Source organism: Neopelma chrysocephalum, unplaced genomic scaffold (assembly GCF_003984885.1).
Source record: "Neopelma chrysocephalum unplaced genomic scaffold, ASM398488v2 Primary Assembly neopelma1_45, whole genome shotgun sequence".
Classification (NCBI taxonomy): domain Eukaryota; kingdom Metazoa; phylum Chordata; class Aves; order Passeriformes; family Pipridae; genus Neopelma; species Neopelma chrysocephalum.
The window spans coordinates 2,143,113-2,167,660 of record NW_020897704.1 but is presented as its reverse complement, the minus strand read 5'-3'; the positions used below and the strand labels follow the sequence as shown (position 1 = coordinate 2,167,660).

Here is a 24,548-nt window from a genome sequence, read left to right as displayed (position 1 = left end):
AATCTTTAAAACACTTTGAGATCATCTAATTGAAGTCGTCATGTGAGTGAAAAATCACCTTGTATCCAAGGATCGGACCTAATAGAGACAGAGCCTGTTAAACCAGAAAAACAACTTTCCCATTGCCAGGTAGCAGCAGTACTGAGGTTTCTGTCATTCCTAACCTGCCATCTGTGCTGCTTAACCTACCCTGAGTGGCCGTGTTCTGAACGTGACACTATGTTAATCTTTGGCATAATTTCTGACAATGTTCAAAGGAAGATGAGTGAAAGCTGCTTTTTAAAAAATTTATTTTAATTTTTACAGCTTACATGATACTTCACTATAAAAAAATGAAAAATCATTGCAACTTGAAAATGAGGTTGAATGTTTAACCCAGTCAACTGTTTAATAGTGAAAAAGTGTCAGAAATGACAGTATCTTTCTATAGGATTAATGCTAATCCTATTCTAGCCTGAGTACAAGTTTTAGAAAAAAAGACAACTAGGCAGTAGTAATGGGATCTCAGTAGTCCTTTTGGTGGGAAGCAGGCCCATGTTCAGGTGCCTAACAACGTGAACCAAAGTAACAGTGATCATGGTATATAGTTATTGAGTATGGATATAACATCAATGCCTGCTGAAATACTTTTTTCAGGATTCTCCAGAATTGCAGCACAGAACTGTATATTTCACCTCTGAAACAGTCGTGTGAAGTGAGTGTGTCCCCTCAGTTTTCCTGTAGCATGCTGAAACATTTGCAAGAGTTGTGTCAGAAATGTCACCTCAAACACTAGGAAATTCAGTTTCATATTGTTTTGATTCTGGTTTAAGTGTCTTTAATTTCCAGTTAACAGCCTTAGTCCTCACACCACAGACCTCCAGGGTACAACACCACTCTTAGGCTGAACCCATCTCACAGGTAGGTGCTGCCACACACCGCTGGGAAATGATGGTGTAGTGGAAGGGCTGGCAACATTCAAATACAACCTTTCATGATATCCAGGAAACAGTTCTGGGGGTCAGTACAACTTCTGCTACTATCTACAGTATAAATTGCAAGGAAAAAGTGTGTTTTCAAACATTAATGCTGCTATAGGCTGGTAAGAGCTCATCACCACCTTTCCCTCCGTCGGTCACAGCGCAGCAACGGCCCCTGTGTGGGTGTGCCGGCACTGGAGCCGCTCCCAGCCGCCAGCGCGGGCTGCCCCAGGTGCGGCGGGGCCGCCGGGCACCGCTTCCCTTTCCTCTCTTTCCGGCACCCTCGTCCCCGGGCCGTGTGCGACCAGCACGGGCCGGGCCCGCTCCGCTGTGCGCAGGCTCCTGCGCGCGGGTTGCTGTGGATACCAAGCCGCCGCTGCGGAAGCCGCGCCCGCCCGGGGCGCCGCCAGGGCGGGAGGTGCTGCGGGGCCGCGGGAGGTCCTGCGGGGCCGGGGGGGCAATGGCGGGAGCGGGGCCGGGAGGGTGTGTAGGGGTCCCACCCGTGCCCCGAGCGGCGGCCGCAGCCCCGGCCCCGAGCGCCCCGGGCCAAGGACCGCCCGGGCGGTTGTTTGGGCATCACCCGACAGCTCCTGCCGGGAGCTGCGTCCCCGTTGGTGCCGGGTTTTTTTTTTTTTTTTGAGTTTTTTTTTGGGGGGGGTTGTGGGTGTTTTGTTTTTTTTTTTCCAGGAATATGGGCTTAGGATTCTTCCAACCTGTGTCATTTCAGTGGCAGCTCGGAAAACCTTGGAGGTGTGCTGTCTCTGGGTAATGCCCCCCTGGACAGTCCTGTTCTATAGGTAGAGAGCGAGAGATAAACACAACGAACTGTGCTGACTGCCTGCCTCGGAGTATTACGTTTGATAAACACCTGCCAGAAGCGCTTCCTGTTTGGTGGAAGCAAAGACTTAATGCTGTTCTGAATAGTCTCTTTGGGAATACATACGGGAAAAGTTTTTCAGGATATAGTTACCCGTAAATCTGGTAGTAGAAATAGACTAGTATCTAATTTTTAATAGATCCTGTGATTATTCTTGCAGAAAGGTTAAACCGTGCAACCAATTCTTTAGGACATGGAAGATGCAAGTGATAGTTGCTTTGAAGTTCCACCAGAAGGCTCAGGTGCAGAGCAACCACCTGCATCCTCACAGGGAAATGCAGTCGGAGAGGCCAAGAATGGGGATGCAGCAGAGAAGCCTCTGCTTCCAGAATCTTCAGGCACTGTACAGTCAGAGGAGGGCTGCGAGCAGATGTCTCCTCAAGAGCAGTCAGTTTTGGAGGAACAGGAGCAGTCAAGTTTAGCACAGTGGGAACGACCTGAAGAAATGCGAAGGGAAGAACAAACTTCTCAAAACTCAGTGCTACCAAAGAATACAGCAAGGGGGACAGTAACAGGTAAAGAAGTTATTAAAATGTTGGACATTAGGGCTTTAAAGAGATATTTTTTCTTCAATTTGATTATGGCTTCTTGCACCCCCCTACCCTCATTCTGTTCTTATTTGCTGGGTTTTGGCCCTGAAGTACTTTTTAAATTCTCATATAAAACATACTCCAAAGGTAAGGAATGTATTCTTTATCTCAAGCTACAGTAGCAATTTATAGATGGCATTTTATAGAATGATCCTTATTTCCAGAAATGTGTGTGTTTACACATTTTGTATGTGCATTTAACCAGTTTAAACTAGATCATAGCAATCGCTTACTATTTTACCTCTCAGATTCCTCTATAACTTACATGCCACTCTTTTGTTATCCATGCCTTTCTTCTGCAGTTCCCTAAATGCTCTATCATTTCCTGCACCTGTTCCTCTGTGTTCTGGGTGTCTTTTGTCACTTCCTCTTCCCAGTTCAGCACCCCATTTTCTTAGTTCTTCAGAGCAGAAGGCAGCAATCCTGTTCAGCAGGTAAGCACGGTGAATAATCTTGCGGAGTATGGGCCTGTTCACTGTCTTCCTCTTGTCTGGGCTCCATTCAGATGCTCTCATTCTGAATAGTTGGCTTGGAATGACTTTATGTGGTGATAGTATTACATTATTTATCTCTTTTAAAATTGTGTGATAATACTGCTTCAGCTTTCAAGTAGACTGTCTTTCCAGCTCAAAAAACTATGATTATTCTGTGTTGTGGTGTTTCAATAAAATCATCCTGGGGTAAATTAGGAGTGATTTTACGTGTTTGTTTTGAGAAGCTGATCAGGAATTAATTTTGGTTTTATTTTTAGAAAGCATGATTGAGGATAATGAAACAATTAGAAGGACTGGGCCTAACTTTGAGAAAACTATGCAGTCTGAGAATCAGGAACATTTTCCTGGGAAAGTCATTCAACAGGATTACCACATGCCTGATGTCATAACTGTCAGAGTACAAACAGGTAAATGCTGGTTTTGCACGTGTATTGATGTATAAATTCTGCTCTAATCTCAACATGTTACTAAAAGAAACTAAAAGTTCTATTTTGGAACTTCCGTTTTAACAGATTCTGATTCATTCCAAGAAGTAGCTGTAAAAATTGAAAGACCTACCTATAATAAACCTTTTCTTGGTGGATTTAGGAGCATGAGAACAGGAGTGGAATTTCATAATGCAGGATCGCAAACAAGATGCAAAAAACGACCTAACAAAGGAACTCAGTCATTTTGTAGGGAAACACAGGTAATGGGTTTGTATTGTCTTTTTAGAATGTTGGTTTTGACACTGTTTCTGATAGGAAAGAGGAAGTAGATCAGAAATAAGCATGCAAATGGAAGTATTTAGTGGATAAATATTAGTGTTGTGATTCCTATTACAAAAAACTAATTTTACCACTTTTTCTAATGAGGCAAAAAATCTCTGTGTATTTTTTTATAATCTGACATGCATTTTTTCCCCAGACGGTTTGGGAAAAAAATAAACCACAACAAACAAGAAATACAACATCAACACAGATGACTAAAATTGGCCTTTATGTGTCAAACACGACTGACAAACTAATAAGTCCTGGAAAGTATTTTACAGCGGAAGAATATCATAAACGTAGACTTGAAGCAGTAAGTCCTCATCTGTTTCAAACTATCTGTAAAGCAATGTATTACAAAGGTTATCTGAATATTTAAAGAGTATTTAGAGTGTTCAAAGATTGTGAAGTGAACTGTAAAATGTCTCATCTTCATGTTTTGAAAAATTTAGATATGGGGGAAGCCTGTGTTTGCTCGGTGATTTTAGTGACATTTGTCACCTTGTGACTTCTTAAATATTAAGAATTCTGAATTTATTGTTTTCTGTATTACACTGACAGTTAAGTTTCCATGTAGAATATTAGGGATTAAACAGGCTTGTCCCTACAATATTCTCACGATCTCTTTGGAAGAACCTAAGGTACTTGCTTAATGTATGGCCTGAAATGGATGGAGTATTGGATTAGGATTCACGAGATCTGCATCCAGCTTTTGGGTTTTGTGTTCTCTGTTTGTTTGTTTGTTTGTTTGTTTAACAGTCTTGGTAGGTTACCTTGGGCAAACTGATCCATTTTGGATTCTGTTCAAGGTCCCTCCTTTGACATTAAGGTAGAACTGGGCTGTTCAAATACATGCAGTGGGTCTATGGGGTTTTCTAGTGCACTGAGGTGCAGGCGATTCTGATTACAGATTCTGTATGTTCATTGTGCAAAGGATGCCATTTAGGCATTCTGAATTGCTTTTTGGAAAACATGTGTTCAGTGACTGCACATGGAACTCAGGAACACTCTAAATTGTGTTAGGTGTGACACTGCTTTGTAAATGCTCTAGTTATTTATTTGATTGCTTAAAATAGGCAGTCTAAATCTAACTGAATGGACTAACAGTTGATTCCCCAAGTGTCTAAGTAGGATAGTTGTATTGATAATTGTATTGAACGTGGTTGCCAAGATCTTTGAAATATTCTGGGTAGAAGTTTTCTGTAAGAACTTCTTGAATCAGTCAGCATCAGCTGATGGCAATAAGCATCTTGTAGAACTCAAATAGGTAACCATTTTCTCAGGACTGCCAATATGTCTTACTATGATCTTTAGTGACACTTACTGAAATCTGGAACGTATCTCTCAAGTAATTTATAATGCACAATAGAGAGATATCAACTTGGTATTGGTTCAAGTTGATGGATTTGCACAGTGCAGTGTAGGTCCATATTGAAATCCGAAGACGTATTCAAGAGAAGTGTTAGGTTAAGATATCACTAGAGACAGTGTAACTGCATTAGTATAATTTTGTGCCTGTTAGCTTTCATGCTATAGCTCATGGTATTGTTCTGACTAAACTGACTGTAGTGCAAGTGCTAACTCAGCTGGCAGAGGGTGAGGCTTGTGCATTATCCTCCCTTGACGTAGTGTAGACATTTCCTTAGTCTCCGATACCCACAGCTTGGGAAGGTAGATAATTTAATTTTCTTTCTTAAGTTTTGTCATAACAGCATTAGTAACTTCACTTTCATTATTTGTTTACAAATAAAATGCAGTTGATTTTGTTTGTGTGTGTGTTCATTTTTGTATCTAGGAATCTAAAAGAAACTTTGCAAATATGTGTCTACATTCCCACTGTGTAAATTGATAGTACGATGAGGAAGAGAAAAAAATAAAAGCAATACATGACAAAAGACATTTTTTAAGGGGATATTTGAAAAAGAAAAATGGATATTTAAATGTAGTTTATATTTTGACTTGATTTTGTGAACCTAGTTTATCCACTGTACTCACTGGTTAGACTCTGGCAGTTACCTAAATGAGTAAGCATGCTAATGCTTAAACTAGTAGTACATGACTGATTTAGTAACATTTATATTAGTTTCAGTACAAGACAAATCTTAGAAAACATAGTTAGGCATCTACAAAAAAAAGAACAGTTAAGAGCAAAATACTATGCTGTTTTGTTTTAAATTCACAGTTCTTTGGTGTTGTGCCACATCTATTTTGTTTTAAATTCACAATTCTTTGGTATTGTATCACATATAGGTAATAGTATTACAGAAATATTTCCGTCGTTGGCATGCTATAAATGTAGTACAAAATCTGAGGGAACAGAAGAGGTTAAGGCTGGCGTGGGAGGCATATGAAGAATTACGGAAAAAAAATGAGAAAGAAGGAAAATTGAGAAGGGAGTATGAGCGAAAACTGAACCCTAAAACAAAAGAAGACTTTGAGCTACTGTACCATGACTTGGAATGTAAGTTGTCTTAAAGAGATACCATTAAATCAGCAAAATAGTACAGTTTGTTTATAGCAAACTTATGTTTTTACATGTTCTATAGATATTTCCATGATGTTTTTTTCACTTACAATGAAATTTCATTAATTTAAAAATAATTATTTTATTTTCATATTTTACTAGAAACATTAAAAAGCACTGTTCAGCAATAACTAAACATCCTTCTGTTATTAACATCCAGAGCATAGCACCTTACAAGCTACTATGAAGAAAATTAACTCTATTCCAGCCAAAACCAGTACAACTTTTTAAGAAATAATCAGCTTGTAGAATAGTGCTATTTGGCAGTTTTATTAATTTTTTTTTAATTTATGTCTAATCCTAAGGTCAGCTGGAGGAACAGAAGTTGTTTTTTTAGCTCAGACTTGATTGATCTTTTACTCTACGTTTAAGATGCTGAAAACAATTCCATGAAGAAATTACTATTAAGATCCATAATTCATCATTTGATATAGACATTTTTTATAATGGGTTAAATTTTTGCACAGAATTTTAGAACATATGTCAGAAGTTATTCCTTTTGTCCTAGTCATCTACTGATGCTTTTTCTCCTTTCTAATTCATTCCACATTTCACAAAACTGTGTTGTCAAAATTTTAAAAATCTCTTAAGAGTCCTACAGAGCATCCTAAAAGTCATATTTTTCCTGTTCCTGGAGTAGATGTCTAATACAGGCAAGTACCTCTAAACTTTTCCAGAAAAAAATAATGTGAATGCTGCAGATAATTGATATAAAGCCTTCCAGGAAACTAGTGTTGCAAATGGAACAAAAAACTGAGAGTATCTCCTTTCGGAAAAATAAAAACAATCTAAAGCAGTAGACTTGTACCAATCTATAATGAAATGGCAATTTTTTTTTTTTTTTACAATGTCTCTTATAAAGCAAGAGTCTTGCGCTGTGACTTGTAACAACTCTTATGTTATCTAGGCTACAGTGCTTGCTTATGGTCTAGCTCTTTGGCAATTTGGTTACTGTTGTCCCTGTAGCAGAACTGATCTAATGGATTATCTACTTTGTTGCAAAGCCACCTGCCCTACCTTAAACCATCTCAGCTATTTCTTCAGTGTCACACTGAGCATAAATTTGATGGCATGTGTTATTTATAGAGCTTAAGATCACGATCCAAGAATTCCCAAGTTATACACTAATCTTTTAATGCTGTCATACTTTGTGTGGTATTGAACAAATTGCTTTGTCTGAATGAATAAATTACTTATAAATATCACTGTTTGTGACAAATGTAAAAGTTACTGCTTGTCTTGAACTTTAGAATTGTGGGAATGGTATGTTCGTGAGATTTGTGTCTTGTTTGGGATTGTTCCCCCCCTCCTTTTTCTTTGTAGATAGTTAGCTTTTCACTTCACAAGAATCATGCCCTTTTAAAGGTGTGACTGACTAGGTAATCAAAAGACAGGTTACTCAAATAATAGTTTTTTTCATACCACTTATACCAAGACTTAATATTTGGCATCTAATTTCCTGTAATATTTTCTTTGAAAAGCTGCTTCATAGCTAATGTGCTATCAGATGTATGATCCACTTTTTTTTTCTTTTAAGTGTGAAGTGTCTTATTTGTAATAAAAGCAGCAAAGCTGATTCAAAGTTGTGGAAGAGTGCTAATACTCACAAAATTTTTAGATTTGAAACTTATGGTTATATAACTGTCTCTTGCTTAATGTAATGCCTTTGGATTCTCAAATAATAAAACTTTCACCAATGGATACTCAGGAATTTCATATCTAGGCAATGAAAAAATATGTCCCACTTCAAAACAGAACAGAGCCAACTTCAGTATTTGAAATGTCTTATTAACATTTTCTTAAAAGTAATGGTCTGGTATCAATCTTATTGTTTTGTTTTTGTTTACTGACGTTGACTAGTTGCTTCTCTACATGGAGATTTGCAGTCATGCTCTTCATTTTAATAGAGCTTAATGGTTCTAGGAAGTTGGGATTTTTTTCCTACCTGCATTGAAACTACTTTTACGTTCTTATAGTGCCAACGGTCTACACAAGCTAGATCATTGTGACGGTAATAGAATGAGACTGTTGACCTCCAGGAATCTGTGGAGGTTATTGCTGCTGATCACAACAGGTGTACTATTACAGGGTCAGCCAGTACAAGCAATTCCTGGTGGTACAAAAACATGCCTGATGACTATATGGTGCAAATGAGATGTATCTATATATTCAGTTTGTCTGCATATGGGCATTCATTATTTTAAAAGTATGAACTACTTTGTTTTATAAAAACTGGAATAATAAGTAAAATGTAATGAGTAAAATCTTTACCTGTAGAACACATAATCTAAGGAATATTTTAACTTGGTTGCATGTATGTGTGGAATCACGAGCTGAGTATCGATGATAACTGAGAGCTCCTTCATTTCTGAAAGTATAAAATGGCTTACTGTATTATTACCTCTACCTTAGAGGTTTCTGCCCCCTTCAGGCATAAAAAGCTTCATGTAAATTAATTCTATATAATGCTTTTGCTTGCTCAAATGGCTTTATTTAAAAATATATTTTTGCATTCTCAGAACTTGTCAGACAGCTGTCATATTAATACCACAGCTTGGAGAACCTAAAGGAAATGATTTGAAATATTTAAAATTGGAAAATGTAAGGTATTGTAGACAAGAAAGGCACAGGCAGAAAATAAACCTTCCTCCTTTGCCTCATCCTGCCTCTAATCTTACCTGATCCAGGATGCTGTAGGCTTCTTCAGTGCACCACATGTTGGTTTGTTTCATTTTACACCGGGTTTTGCTTTTGCATAACTGTTCTGGGATGATAGCGACACTTTGAGATATTATTCAGAAATGTTGATGTTTTGGATTTTAGAAAATTCCTCACAAAACTCCAGAGATATTTGAATAGGATCAGGCTCTTCAGAGAAGCCAAGAATTGTTACAACATAAGCAGAGGTAGACTCTATTCGATAAACACGATTTGGTTTTACTAACAGATTTCTCTAAGGCCGTGTTGTCTGTGTATCAGCAGCATAAGAGTCAGAAGGCCAGATTCTTATACAACATGTACTGATCCATGTGCTGCTGTCATGACCATCCTGTGGCTCCCATGCCACTTCTTGCCACATGCGAAGGGTTATGTTGTAGAAGAGGAAAGGGGGAGTAAAGCCATGACTGTCTAATAATTATTGCGCATCCATTGGATGGCAAAAGGTGATACCACTGCAATATTCAGTGTAAGACCTGGAGTGCTAAATGTGACTGTCAGTCAAGTTTTATCTCAATTTTGAAGGACTTCAAGCTTCTTTAGATTTTACTAATTTATGCAGGGAGAAGCAGGAATATTATCAGCACTGAGTACTAGTGGTGCCACAGTAAGATAATTTGTTGAGATCTCCATAGTACCTTTACTTGTGATTTTGATGAGAAATTGTTTAAAAAGTTCATATTGCTCATACCTTTTGGAGCTGTTTGAGTCTCAAACAGTTATTTTTAGATGCAAAATCTGAAGCAATCATTACATCACACATTTCCACAGGAGCTAAATTCCTTTTCTCACATAGAGCTGCTTTTTCTCCTACCCATCCTTGAGTTTAAAATTGGCGATCTGGAATTGAGGTACACACACACATACTCTCACAGAACATCTGTATAATTTACATTCATTTCTGGGCCATTTTACGTGTATTGAAAATATGCATAAGAATCAATTCCGTAGCATAGGAACTGACTTTTAGTGAATATTAAAAATCAGTTATGTTATTTCTTAAATGTGAAAGCCAAAGTTTCACTGGAAAGTATCTTGTAACAAATACCCAGAATATTTGTATCTGCAGTATGGATGCAGGAGGAGACTGAGCGGATTAACAGAACTCTTACTGGAGCTGAAAGAAAGGCAGCACTTTGTGCACTGCTGGAACAAGAGGCACAGCTCATTGCTTGCTTTGGGAGACACAAACTAAATGCCAATGAGGAGAATCAACACAAAGCAATACTGCACCTTCTGGATAAGGTCTGTCATTAGGCTGAACATAAAGAATACCAAAGTACAAGAACAGAAAATACACATGCAAAGCACCAAAAGTAAATTTTGTAGTTTTTGATGGTTAATCACTTGAGTGCTAATGTTACAACTATCCAAATTATGTAATTATTCATGTCAGTACAGTTCAGTAAATTTATTTTTCCAAGCTGAGAATTTTGTAGCTCTCTAAATGATTGAGGGATTAACAGTGCATCATGAAAACTGTTAACCATAAAAAATGTAAATAAGAAATATAAAACTATAGCCCTGAATGGATGAATTTTATACTATGTAACTATTCTGCATAAAGAACATGATTCTGATGGTACTGCTAACAGCATTAAAGGCTCAGTCTAACAATTCAGCATGGTTAATTTGAGGTTAAAAACTGTCAGGATCTTGCATACCATTCAATATTCTGTATTGTGTGCATTATAGTGCTGAAGGAAACCTATTAGCTTCTCTTTCAAAAATACTCATCAAAAGTAATGACTAAGAGTTTTTCTCACTGATGTGTTCTGTTCATTGCTCTCTATAATGAAAAGTTTGCTATTTCATTTCAAATTAAATGCAAATGTTTAAGTAAGTACTTGTAAAATTAAATTTTAACCCTGCAGAATGGATTAATATATGTTTTTTTCTTCTTCCCTTGGAAATTTTATCCCTCAGGAAGTAAATTTGCCATTAATTTCGCAATTGAACACAGGCCTCTGGTCATCATGTCTGCCTTTAAAGAAAACACTTATTCTGTTTTCATGTACAAAGAAGAACTTTGACTAATTCTTATATTGAACTCACTAGTTTCTATTCCATTAGAACTTGAGATTTTGTTCTTATATTATCTTGGGGATGATATTTGAGGCAAGTGTTCTTCAGGCTTTACTCTATAAAGCAAATACAGGAATTCCTTCAGTCACAAAGTGGTTTAGTATGGCGTTAGACTCAATGGCACCTTAATATAAAATACAAAAAACCCAGTCCTTTTTAGGTAGATGTTCAGCAATCCATCCCCTCAGAAAAAAAAATAGTTTATTTTCTATCTGTTTTCATAGTATTGTGATGTGATTATGAAAATAAATACTGCAGCTGAAATGGGTTTTATCTGATATTTTTTTTTAATTTTGACTATTTAGTGATCAAAAGTAAAAGTAATAATTTTATCCAAAAGAGACTTTTTTCATTCTTTTCATTACTGATGCCAGGGAACCATACTGTAAAAGGTGATGTGATAAAATCTGTTATATTTTTAATTATGAACAAATTGCTTATCTGAAAAGTTGGTGGCATGTTACCAAGTTTTTTGCTGTGGTGTGATTGTATTCTGTATTACTACTTTCAAGAATGCAAAAAAGCCCAGAAAACTAAATGGTTAGGAATGATATCAAAGCCTTGTTTCTACTACTTAAAATATATTCTGTTTTCTTCAAAGAAAAAGAAGCCTGAAACAGTCAAAGCAAATATGTTTCTCTCTTAACTGACTCTCTGTCATTATTTTTCCCTTAAGGACTGCTTTCTAATGTCCTACCACATACAGTTTACTTCTAGTATATATTCTGACAAGATGTTTTCTCACATCTAGAATCAGAATCAAAATGTTTTGCAGTACCAGAATTCTTAGTGACAGTTGATGTTTGGAGATTCAGGAGACACATCAGAGACAAGAGATGCTCCCTCTTTCCAAACAATGGACATATTTCTAAAGCACTACTAATTTATTTATTCATATTTTAAATTTTAAAATTATGTTTTTCATTAAAGAGACTATTTTTTTTATTTTGAAAATCTAATGAGCTTCTGAACTACTGCAGCTTTTCATGTTTTTTTATCTTGTTGGCTATAGGGTAACAGTGTTGTTCTAAACTGCTAGATAACAGCCTAACTCAGAAGTAGAAAAAATAATTTCTGCTTTAAAAATAATAAATACCATTTTGGAAATCTCAAAATTAAGTGGCTCATTTGCTATGTCTGTGAAAGTACAATTGAAGCACTTTAAATTGCAGTATGAAGTTTATTGTTGGAGTGCTAGATTGCAGACTATTCAGTTATTTCTTGGATTTTTTGCTGATAATGTTAATCTGGACACTTGCCAGTTAAAGCTGAAATAACACCTTTCACATCTGAAGGCTGCAAGCTGCAATAGCCAAGGTGATTTGAAACTTGCTTCTCCATGGAAACCTTTGTTCCCTTCTTTGCTCCTTTAAGCATGTATCTCTGAAGGCATGTGTGCTTTTACAAAGGTTGCTACTGGTTGTGTGTGCACTACATTCTAGGGGCTTCTCTTTTATGCTGAGCTCGTTCTTCTTCAGGATTTGTACTTTGAAGAGAAAGTATTTGATTAAGCTTTTGTACAGCAATCATATTTCCTTAAAGGGATTTGTGTAATTATAAACTATCGCTCAGTTCATACCCTTCATGCTTTGTGCTGTTTCTGCACACATTCTGTGGATTTTTTTTATTTTACTTACCTTTTTCTCTCTGTGTCTCTGGTGGTGTGTTTCTCTCCTCAGGCACTTTTTCTGCTTTCATGTGTTGGCAGCAGAGTACAGTTACAGTAGCCTTGCTTTCTAAAGTAGTACGAATAACAGAATTATTGCAAATTTCACAGCACTGCCAGCAGACTAAAAGACAAGAAAAAGCTGTCAGATCTCAAAGTTTTAGTTTTTCTCGCATCAGTCTTAGTACAGAAAAATAGTTGTGAAATCAGAGAGCTTGTGATTCTTTCTGAAACATAGGAAATCTTCATATTAATGAGACTTCTGTTTTTTTTTTCAGTAAAAAACTGCATATTTTTTTATAGGTTTTATTTTATATAATACCCATCTATAGTGAGATAGTAAGAAAAATTACAGAAGTTATGGATATATCTTTGAAGAATTAGTTATCATAATATAATTGGTGTATGTTAAAGATCATTTGCAGACTGGGAGAACAAGACTGCTTACACATATTTGGGTTTGCAAATTTATCAGAAAAATCTAGTTTTAGGAACTATTTTCTAGGGTAAACTCTGCCCATTGATTGTCCCTAACATAAGGAAATGACCTTTCTCTCTTACTGTAAGAGATTTCATTGAAGAGATTCAAATGTAGGTACTGAATTAACTGCTATGTGGAAAGAAGTGTTTTTTTCCCAGTCTAGCATACAAAGGAGTGACAGCATGATAGACCTAAGTTGGTTGGAGTTTTCTTGTTTGCTTGGCTATGTGTGGGGTGGGTTTTTTCTTTTAAAGAATTTCTAGCACTGCACAAAGATAGTGAAACAAAGGAATGAAGTTACAGTAGAATGCTCCCTACTTATGACAGAGGGGAAATCACATCTTTCTAGTTTTGCAGAAATTCAAAGATTTCATTAAGGAATTAAGAGTTGCTTTGTTTTTTCTTTTTAATGTCTGGTTTTGCTATTGCATTTCTTAGTTTTGGCTCTAAATTGTGACCTCTGATTAGCAATACCCCCTTTAACTAGAGTTCTACCCCCACTGATAAAATAATTATTTGTCAGTTATTCAGTGTTAAATCCTTTTTTCAATTATTTTGTCTTTCATTTGCTTACCTAACTTTATAATTTATTTATTTCAAAATGAGGAAAAGTCTATTTTGATTGTGGTGATGACTAATCATATCTGTTCTAACTATCTAATATTTATGGTGTTTTTATGATTTAGCACCATAGCAAGCCTATGTGATTAAAATAATGATTACATCAATGCTGGGGTCATATCCAGAAAACTAGTAGTCATGTGAATGCTTCATGAAGCGTTGCTGTTGTTAACTCATGCTGAGACTGCAAGGTGAAGTTCATGAGTGTTTGTGAACATTCAAGTTCCAAATATAGTAAAGAGAATAATTTAATTAATACACAGAATGAGGTTTCAAATACCTGTCCTAATTAAGGAAAAGAAATAGAATTAGGTAATGATGGGGTGAGGGTTTTGAGAACTCTTTTTCTGTCGGAATTGGATACCTGTCTCCTTATGTAACAGTGTGATTGGCAACCAAACCCAGTCTTCTGGAAAGAGGAGAATGGTTGGACTTTTCAAACAAATTGGGGCAGCTGACATCATGTAACTTCTCACTGTCTCTAAAAGTTAAAGATGTGTGAAGAGGTAATTGAAGCATAAGGTATATGGCATGTGGTTACATTCAGAAACAAGAAGCTAGGTGAAGTGTCTGATAAGCTGTAAACTCATACCTTGTCTTAGCTTTAACAAAGTCTATGTCTTCTATCTGTCTCTGCAACTAGCATAAATAGAACAGTTCCCTGGAGACTCTAAGGTCTTAAATTTGCAATCTTTACACAGTCAACCGACCCATTGATTTTTACTGATAGTTTGGAGGGATTCGTAACTGCCAGGTGAAGTATAGAGCAAATGTATGCTAACACTACTGTCAGTAAATTCATTTTAAAGAGGTAGAGCATATCCCTGTAGAAGAATTATTTACTTCTAATATACTGTAAGTCGAAATTTTCATGGCCTGCAGCTTCAAATAAAGTGTGCAATTGAATGCTTACTCTGGTGGAAGAAGTACTGTATCAATATCGTCACTAGAATTAGCCTTTTGCACTAATCAGGCATTAATGTTAAGTCCTGTTTGCTCTGATGAAACGTGATATAACATAATGCACTTGTTCACCTGGTGGTCAGATTGTAATAGCTCAGAATTCTACTAATTGTTTCTGAAGTGTGCACAACCTAAGAGATGGAAAGCATATGATGGAAAAATCACTGAAATGGATACACAGGACACGCTCCGTGCCAGAGAACTACTTGAAATCTACCGCAGCATTAGCACGAAGGACATCCCAAAAGATGAGAGAACAGCTGTGCTGTTAACACTTAGATGTACAGTGAAGGTATGTTTTATTTTTCTGTTTATGTTTAGCTTGAAGCTGTGCTTCCCAAGGATACTGTCACTTAATTATGTTGGTGCACAAGTAATGCTACTTCTGACAGATGGGTGCCATGATGATCAGCTGGCAGCAAGAGAGCCTAGTGTACTGTCTGGCATGAGAGCATAATTTACATTCCAGATATACTCAGAATTCATATTTCACTTTGTTATGTGCGCATTTTTCTTCAAGTCTATTAGAATTTTAACCCTGTTGTTTTAGACTTTTTGGTATATTAATACATAATACAATTTTAGTACAAAGTGTAGTTTAATTACTTATAGCAACCTTATGAGATTCATGGCAGAAATATATGTGGCTATTGCCATTTATTTTTTTTAAGTTTTTTGAAATGTCTGTTTAGAACCTTATCTCTCTGTTGGTTTGGATTATCAGTTTTAGGGGTGGCAAATACTGATTTTTGTCTTCTTCTCTTTGTCCCTCATCCCCCACCCTCACTGGTGCTGCCGGTGTTCCAAATGAATTAGAAGTTGATTGCATTTCTTGTAGTCTTTTGTATTTGTTTTATTTATTTATTCACATACAAAAAGAATGAGCTTTAAGCTCCTTTTAGGATGATACCATTGACATCAGACTAGAATAGAATGCTGCTTCCTGGTCTTATTAAAACAAGCAAACATCTTGCTGTTTGCTTTAGTAGTGCCAGTATTTGATCTAAAGTCAATATGGCATTGGGAGCACTGCTGGTTTATGAACTCCTGCCCATCTTAATACAAGTTAACATTGCTGTAGTGAACAAGTGAATTTCTGTAAATTAGCACTTTCTTCTACCTGAGAAAAATTGAACTCATTCACCTCTCATCTCTCTCTCTGAAGAATCTCCTGACAAGCATTTGAAATATTAAAATAACTAATTTCCAGGCATCCTCTCAAGGTCCCCCATGCCTTTTGTGTGGTGGATTTTTTTTTTTTCTATGGCTTTTTTTTTTTTTTAAACCATCTTCATTACACCTCCAAGCACATAAAAAGAAGCTTCTTAGGGAGATACTTCTTTGGGCTTTTGGAGACTGAAAATTTTGCATGTATTGTATATCTCTGCTAAGCATTTTTTAGTGCCTCCATGCTTACAGTTCCTTACGGCTTTGGTATATATATACAGGCCTCTTAAAACAGAATCTGTAAGCATTCTCACTTTTGTAGTTCTTCATATTAGTTTGATTGGAGATTGTTTCCCTGAGATATGAATGGGTTTTTCTGTGGACATGTTCTTGCATGAACATAGAGGTATGAATAGTAATGGGCATAGAATCCACAGTTTGCTTTCATGTATGCATCGAATTATTTTGTTTGTTTGCTTGCTTCTTTATTATTGTGAAATTTGTTTTTCTTTGTGGTTTTTTTTTCAGGAACATGAATGTAAATTAACACAGGAAATAGTGGAACTAATTGACAGGGAAGTTGATCTTATGTCAAGAGAGGTGAAAGAATGCAACTTAGAAGGACTGAGGAAAAGAATTTGTACATTATTTCTTCAGTATGTTAAAATTCCAAAGGTTAACCCTCAAGTTGCTGGGTTACTTAAGGTATTATCCCTATTTTGCAGTCTGACATAGTGGCCATTGAAATAAGGAGAAGGGGAATGGAAAACATCAAAAGCTTTTTTATTTCACATTTTCCTGTGGAATTGGTGGAGGAGTTCCTCAAGAACTAAAATATAGCAAGTACATAGGCTTCACACAAATAAGCTTAAATAGTCATACAGGAAGCATGGGGCATGGACACGGTTATAAGAACCTGACAAATGGCTGCTACTACTGAGAAGGCTCAGGAACTCTTGTGTCTGAAATAGCATTTCTGAATGATAGATGTTATGGGATGGTATGAATAAAATGCAAAGGGGTACCAATAGATAGAGCAATTCATATTTCTTCCGCTGGTCAAGGGGCATCAGACCATGCTTCCAGGAGGGAAGAACATAGCCATCGTCAAAGTAACGTCTAATGACTTGCACCTAAGCAAGAACTCTTACAGGCTTCTGTTGTACAATCAGTTGCTACTGTGTGAGAAGATGTAATTAGATTTGTGTGATTGTTTTTCTTTTCTGACTACAGATTACAATGAAAAATATGATTCACTATCATATGTTGCTGCTTTAAGTAGCAACACCTGTTCTGCACCTATCAGAAGAGGATTCTTTGTACAGGGGTTGATGGTATCTTAGGAGCATAGAATCTGTCGATAAATGTTAGTCAGAATTTAGAACCAACTAACAGTTATTTTTACACTAGGTTTATTAGCAGGGCTACCTCCATGTGTGATAGCAGAGACTGAAGATTATCAGACTACTTAGACTGTCCAGTTACAGACTTGGTCCCTCTTCACAGACTACATTCTATTCTTTCCAGAACCCATGAAGGAATATGACAATGAGGAGGTCACTAACAAATTTAGTTTATTGTCTTCCCCTATGTTGTTTTAGGACATGTGGCTCTGACGATTTTGTATTCTTATGCCAAAATACTAATATGCCCATAATCTCAGGGTTTTATCTTTGACATAAAGGGCAGATTGTACGTGAAAAATTAAATGCAGAAAATGTAGTTTCTGTTTTTTCTGTGTTGTCATCTTTCCAGAATGGCTGGCAATCTGCATACATAAAAGCCCCAGCAAGAACACTGGAGGGTGATGTTTAGGATCTTCGTATAGCTTAAAAATGAATTGACTGATTTATATAACCAATTTTAACATGTACAATTAGAAAACACAGTTGTTTTTGGTATCCTATCTAAGAAAAATCACAACACCTTGGGTATTTTCAAAACTAAATATTACTAGCTGCTGCATATTAGAATACTTGCATGAAGATATGCAAAATGTATTCTGACAGACTGTGACACACAAGTAATACAAAGATACTTTGTGGTAAATTAACTTTTTTTTTTTTATTTTTTAGGTTCCACAAGATCCTTTAAAGCTTTATAAAAATGTGTACTTCTGTCATAGCTGTGAAAATTACTTACCATCTACTGAGTTTCTTATTCCTGCTAATTCCCACACCATTGGCAGATGTCGCTTGTGTTACAAGCTTGATAATGAGGCTCGGCGAAGAGAATCATATTTGAAGTACAGACTTATTCTAGAAAATCTCAGGAAGTCTGAAGCTGATTATCAGGATGATAGTAAAATTGTTTCCATAGTTCAGGTACTGTTGGAAAGAGCATTGCTAATAATGGAAACCAGTGGCTTTGACTATTTGTCCTTTATTTGGTGTTATGTTGTTGAGAGTTTGAGAAATAGGCTAAAAGCTACAACTTCTTCCTGTGGTATGGGATGTTCCATACCATAAAGAAGCAGCTTAAGCTCTTGAAGCATAGTTGAAAGCTGAATTGCACCTCCTGAGCCCCATTATTTGGACGGTTTTAGTAACACAACTGAATTGTTGGAAAAAAAAGTAATGGAACTTAGGTTTTGACATTCCTGTTCTTTGTCAGTAGAATATCCGTGTAATTGGAAATTTTGCTGTGTGCATTCATTAGGGGATGGCTTCACTAAATATTTTAATTTTCTGCATTTTTTACCATCTTCTGTAATATGTTTCAATATGTAATAATCATTACTGGAACAGGTCCATTTTAAAAAAAATTCTTGCATCTATCTTCAGCATAATCTCTATTTTAGTTGTTATTAGGTCAGCAAATGAATTTGACATCCAATATCCACTGAGAAAGTTTTGAATATTAGATATTTGCAAAGTATTAAAACTATTGAACAGCCAAGATTTATCTGAACTTTCTGAGATTTAGCAGTAAAAATCTCTACGGTATCAACATCCATAGAATAATCTTTGAGCTATATTTTCAGTATTTTTGAAACAACAACCAAGCAATCAAAAGCCAGTCATCAATATCCTACTGCTACCAAAACAAGCCATGCTGTGGTTTAGCACTTTGCCAATGTGCTGCCAAAAGGAAGCTTGGAATTTCTTAATTATCATGCCTGAATTAAGAAATAGTCTCAAAAAAACCTGGATTTCATAGATGTTGTTCGTCCATACTGGTTTTCACCAAAGCTGAAAATTTTTTTGTCTCTGTCTAATTTAGTTCATCTTAATATGTAAACATCCTTCAAAATCTCTCATGTCACTTGTGATGGCTGGTGGGTATTGATGCACTGAAACATGACTGCTTCATAACTGCTGAGACCATAAGCCCTCACTTGCAGTTCCATTTGTGACTGTACCATTGCAACATCTCTAGATACTGTGTAATTTTCTTCCAAATTAACTTATTTTCTCTGGAATTGTAAGTATCTAAACAACAGAGGTTTGTAACTGAAATCACTAATTTCCTAGTTTTTTTCCTAACATTTTCTTATGAGCTACTTGCCTTTTTTTCCCTTTCCCTCCCAACAACCCCATCCTCTTCTGCACTTATATCCAGAACAGTTCTGGGGCACCTAGAGATGAATTGGGCACAGCTAAAACTCTTTTGCAGCAGCTGAGACTGCTTCATTCATTGTGCAGTGCAGCATCATTTGGAGATGATACAAGAAAAATGCAGTTGTTAGTTGCTACACCATGCTGAAAGTAGATGTGTATGTCTAGATGAAACATGCTTCTTCCTTCTTAACCCTGTTTTTCATTTCAGCTTCCAGATTTGCAGTACATGATTGAGAACATATGGAACTGTCAGTCAGCTCTCAGTGCCTGGGGTGAACTGTATGATTTGGTTATGGTCAGATGGGATAAGCAGCATGAGTGGTCTCCATGGAACACTATTCTCCTCACTGAAGAAGAGGCAGTTGCACATCTTAAGCTGTGTAATCTTCAGGAGGTAAAACTTGATGGGCTTGATTTTTTACGTTATTTATGTTATGTTTTAATAGAATCTTGTGACTAATTAGTTGGACCAAATTTAGTAATTACAGTTGTCCATGTTTAGATTGGCTCATAGTGACTATTTAAGTGATTACATCCGTACTGTTAAACAAAATGGACATCAATCCAGAAGCCATCTGGCATGTACCACTCACTCCATGCACATGAACTCTGTCTTGCCCTGATTCTCCCTCCTGTAATGCAAGAAGTGGTTTCATCCATGCTGCCTATTGAGGACAGTGCCATGCATATGCCCTTTCCTCAGATGAGGTCAGACAACAGCTGGCCTGGATGAAAAGCGTAAAGACTACCCATAAATACTATGACAGTTGTGTGCCTGAGCTCTTGCACATGCTCTGGCCTCTTTAGTTTCTGGCCTTATAAGTTTCTCATCAAATAGCAGAATGGCTCTTTTTCTAGAACTTATCCATTTGTTGTCATAAAATTGATCTCAGTTTACTTTCTTAAGTAGATGTCACTTAAGTACCCCTGACAATGCAATCTTACAGTTTGCAATTAGGCAATAAAAACATAGTTTCTCTTTTGAGTTAAAAAAACTCAATGTGTTAGAATGTGTTAGTCATCATCAAAACTGTATTTTTACACCAAATTCCATGTCTAAACATGGTAGTCCATTAAGTATCTCACTCCATTGAAAATATATGTTAAGTATTTAGTTTTGTAAGGCACGGGAGAATCCTGTGAGCTGTGTTTGTTCTGCAGTTAGCAATGGATTATTAAGGCTTTCACCTCTAGGTTATTGATTTATGTATGTAGACATCTGTGGTCATTCTTGCCTAGTGTCCTTTTGTTCAGGGTGTTCTTCAATTTCTAACGCAATATGTGTGCATCAGAAGTGCAGCTTCAGCTGTTATGCATTGCCCTTCTTTTTGGAAGTCTTAAGAAGATGTGATAACTAAACTGACAGAGCAAGTTAATTGCTCTCTTAATGAGTTGCTTTATGGATGAAATATATCAGTTAGGGAATTCTAAATGTAAAGGGAATTCTGCCATTCGTGGTATTTTGCGTGTGTGTGTGCCCAACCTGTGTCTTCAAGCAGACACATTTATGTGAACTTTAGCTTTAGAAGGTAAAATCAATTTGAAACTGAAAATTCCTTTATTGCCTCCTCTGTCTCACTTTGAGTCAATAAGGCTGTTCAGACAGTTTGAATCTATCAATGTTCCTCAGCACCCATAAATTTCTGTTACTAGCATTATGGCAGGCAGAGATGCTGATTAAGCACTTAGCTAGTTTAATGCCACAAGTCTGGGTATCGTAATCAAAGAGATGCCGTTAACTTGATTAGGTCCAGAGCTTCAGTGGAGGTGGGAGTTAGGTCAGAACAGCAGCAGGTAAGGTACACAACCTTACCTAAAAATCGTAAGGTATTTTCTTTAGCTCTTGTTACAAAAACAGAAGTGAGCCAGCTATAGGAGTCAGCTTTCTTCACTGGTAATGACCAAATCTTTGTTTCAAATAAAACCCAAAACAACAGAGTGTGAGATAAGGAAATTGAGGCAAAGTTAAAGTGTTGTAAGTCAAACCATTGTTTCTCATTCACTGAAACAAAAATTTAGGCCTCTCATGCACTTTCATTAATAGCAGTTATTGATAATGATGACTTTTGCAATAGCAAAGAGTTTTTTCAACTAAATATTCTAGGTTTATTACATCATCCAAACTACTGCTAATCACTAGAAATTTGGGAAAATGTCACCACTGCATGCAAACGCTGACTGAAATGCTGCAAAATGCTTGCTGCCATGATTATTTGTAGATAATGACTTTGGTTCTTATCAGAGAGTTTCCCTGTACTCATCACCTTGCAAATGTTGATATTTAAGCATTGCCTTATTTAATTTTCAAATGTAAGTACAAATGTTCTTACCTGAAAAAGAGAAATAAATGAATTTTATCTTGAATTGATAAAAAAAGTTATTCTGGTTTTAAAATGTGACTGATATTTCACAAGGAGTGGTTAGTAATTGTCACTATTGGGCCATAAGATAGCAGTATAGAACTACAAAATAATTCATTATTTATCATATATAAATAAATTATCGGGTTTAGTATATTAAAGGGTCACTATTTATACTGTCTAAAATATGAAGCAACATACAGATTTCTAGATATTTTAATTGTATTTGATGGGATTTGAATTTATTTTTCCTTTCAGGCTTATGAAGCTGCATTTATTTTCAGAATAAAACAGAAGCATATCCGGGCAAAAAACTACTTTGCTCAGATTCCAGCGATGTCATCATTTTTGCATAGGAGTGACAATCAGGCTAATGCAAGTTCCTACAAAACGCATAATTCTTCGATGAAGTCTACTGAAGTTAAAGAAGTTCACTAAATTATTAATACCATTTCTTAGGTTTTAAAGAAATACACATTTTCATCAATACTTTAAATATATTACAGTGATCAAAATAAACTTTTGAGGATAAAATAATTTGATCTAGGTCAGTTATTATAACTGCATTTCAAGTTTTGTAACCTCATTATTTAAAAAATGAAATGTTTTTAATGAATGTTGTAAATTCTAAATTTTTAGAGCAATGATTCTTTTTCTGTATATGCCTGCATTGCTTGGAACATTCTGTCTATAGTGTAATATACTTGTGGGGTGAATTCTGTTAGTTCTTTGTCACCCTTTAATTAGAAAAATAATACTGTAGCACTGTATTAAATTTATTTTTCTCATCTTAAGTATGTAAGGCAGAAAACCTCTTGAACCCTAAATTCCAGCATGAGAAGAGAATAGATATACTCTTGCAAATGTAGCTGCTTTGCCTGGCAAACATTTGTGCAAAAGAAAACTTTAATTTCTTAGCTCATCTGGATGGCCATAGTGGAACTGCCAGCATGTAATTATATTATATTATGCAAGATCTTGAAATGATTGTTAATCATAGTTATAATTTGAAGTGCACAGTGCAGACTGTCTGGAACATGCTTATTTTTGAGGAGCTTGTGTTATTTGAAGAACTAAATTCCCTCCATAATTAAAAGTTTATGTTTATGTTTCATTATAGTTACAGAGAAAAACATGATATACTGTAAATTCAAAAAGTTCTACGGAAAGTTGCAAGGTTCTGCTTGAAACCTCTGTTGTAGAGATTGTTTTGACCCAGTCTTTTGCTCTGACAAATGAAAGTGTTTAGGAAAAACCAGTAACATTTGAAAGCAGAAATAAGCATGTATTTAGCAGCAAACAGCTGAAAACTGTATTGACTCCCTCAAAAGAACGTGAACTGTAGAACCAGTACTGGTCTGACTGTGCATTTTAACATCAGTGGAGCCTTTCCATTGATTTTACTATTCAGATTCTGAATTTTAGTTTAGTACTGAACTAATTGTAGAATTGGAGCACATGATCATTACAGTGGACTTATGTGCTTTCCAAGATCTGAGCCTTAAGATAGGAATGGCTGCTAATACTGAGTTTCCTCCAGAGTGATAAAAAGAATTTTGAAGTAAATTATGGTTGAATGGCAATAAAGAAAACATGAGTTTCATAGATAGTAATCTGCCTCTTTATAACTTTGTCCCCTTTCTTATCAAACAGATTTTTAAAAATGTACTTTACAACCCCAGAAGGATGATTTAAATAAACAGTAAGGAAATAGTTCCAACAAATGCGAAAAGCCAGTAGTCCATTGATTTCAATGCAATGTGGTGGTGGAATTTTTTGGAATCATTTAGGTTGCAAGGACCTTTAAGATCAAGTTTAACCATTAACTTAACACTGCCAAGTCCACCACTAAACCATGTCTCCAAGGTCTGCATCTATACGTATTTTAAATATCTTCAGGGATCGTGACTCCACCAGTTCCCTGGGCAACCTGTTCCAATGCTTGACAGTTCTTTTGGTGAAGAAATTTTTCTTATTATCCTACCTAAACCTCGTCTTGTGCAACTTGAGGCCATCTCCTTTTGTCCCTCCAGACCTTTCACTAGCTTTGTTGTCCTTCTCTGGACAAGCTCCATCACCTCAATCCCTTTCTTGTAGTGAGGGGCTGTAGTGGGTTGACCCAGGCCAGATGCCAGGTACCCACTAAAGCCACTCTCTCACTCTCCCTCTGCAACTGGACAGAGAAGAGAGAAAAAAAAAACCTAAGAATTCATGGGTAGAGATAAGAGCTGGGAGAGGTCAGTGACTGATTATTTTCATGGGCAAAACAGATTCAAAGTATAGTACTTATATATATTACTAACAGGACAAGAACCAAAGAGTGAGAAATGAAACAGTCTTAAAAACACCTTCCCCCCACACCTCTTTCCTTCCATGTTCTCCCTCCTCCCCCCCAGTGGTGCAGGGGGATGGGGAATGAGGGTTACGGTCAGTTGTTGTTTCTGCTGCTGCTCAGGGAGAGGAGTCCTTCCCCTGCTCCTCTGGGGTCCCTCCCATGGAAGACAGTCCTTGATGGACCTCTCCAGCATGAGTCCATCTCTCGGGCAGCAGCTCTTCCCAAACTGCTGTCCCATGGGTCACTTCTCCATGGGTTGCAGTCCTTCACGGATGAGCTGTACCAACATGGATCCCCCACAGGGACCACAAGTCCTACCCGGGAAAAACTTCTCCAGCGTGACCTTCCCTCTCCGTGGGCTGCAGATGTCCGGCAGGACCCTGCTCCATCCTGGGCCTC

General features: G+C 36.6%; 1 protein-coding gene across 3 annotated transcripts; it reads left to right on the top strand.

The window, feature by feature from the left end:
- The first annotated feature begins 1,282 nt into the window (after positions 1–1,282).
- Positions 1,283–23,512, top strand: IQUB (IQ motif and ubiquitin domain containing). 3 transcript variants are annotated; one of them, XM_027679171.1, is made up of 12 exons: positions 1,283–1,377; positions 2,027–2,351; positions 3,178–3,327; positions 3,433–3,608; positions 3,827–3,982; positions 5,920–6,130; positions 9,981–10,156; positions 14,849–15,019; positions 16,423–16,599; positions 17,970–18,218; positions 19,663–19,848; positions 22,073–23,512. In XM_027679171.1, exons 2-12 carry the CDS (start codon positions 2,030–2,032, stop codon positions 22,250–22,252), a joined length of 2,154 nt encoding a protein of 717 aa, XP_027534972.1. In that variant the 5' UTR covers positions 1,283–1,377; positions 2,027–2,029; the 3' UTR covers positions 22,253–23,512. The 3 variants fall into 3 exon arrangements, with proteins under 3 accessions (XP_027534972.1, XP_027534973.1, XP_027534974.1); XM_027679172.1 differs by having other exon boundaries at positions 1,338–1,377; positions 1,997–2,351; XM_027679173.1 differs by lacking the exons at positions 1,283–1,377; positions 2,027–2,351 and adding an exon at positions 2,722–2,860.
- Positions 23,513–24,548: the final 1,036 nt, after the last annotated feature.

Excerpts from the sequence above, each read along its gene's own strand:
- IQUB (XM_027679171.1), top strand. The coding sequence starts at position 2,030 with ATGGAAGATGCAAGTGATAGTTGCTTTGAAGTTCCACCAGAAGGCTCA. Across the intron at positions 6,131-9,980 it reads ACTGTACCATGACTTGGAAT|TATGGATGCAGGAGGAGACT; the intron begins GTAAGTTGTCTT and ends TTGTATCTGCAG. Across the intron at positions 10,157-14,848 it reads TACTGCACCTTCTGGATAAG|TGTGCACAACCTAAGAGATG; the intron begins GTCTGTCATTAG and ends TTGTTTCTGAAG.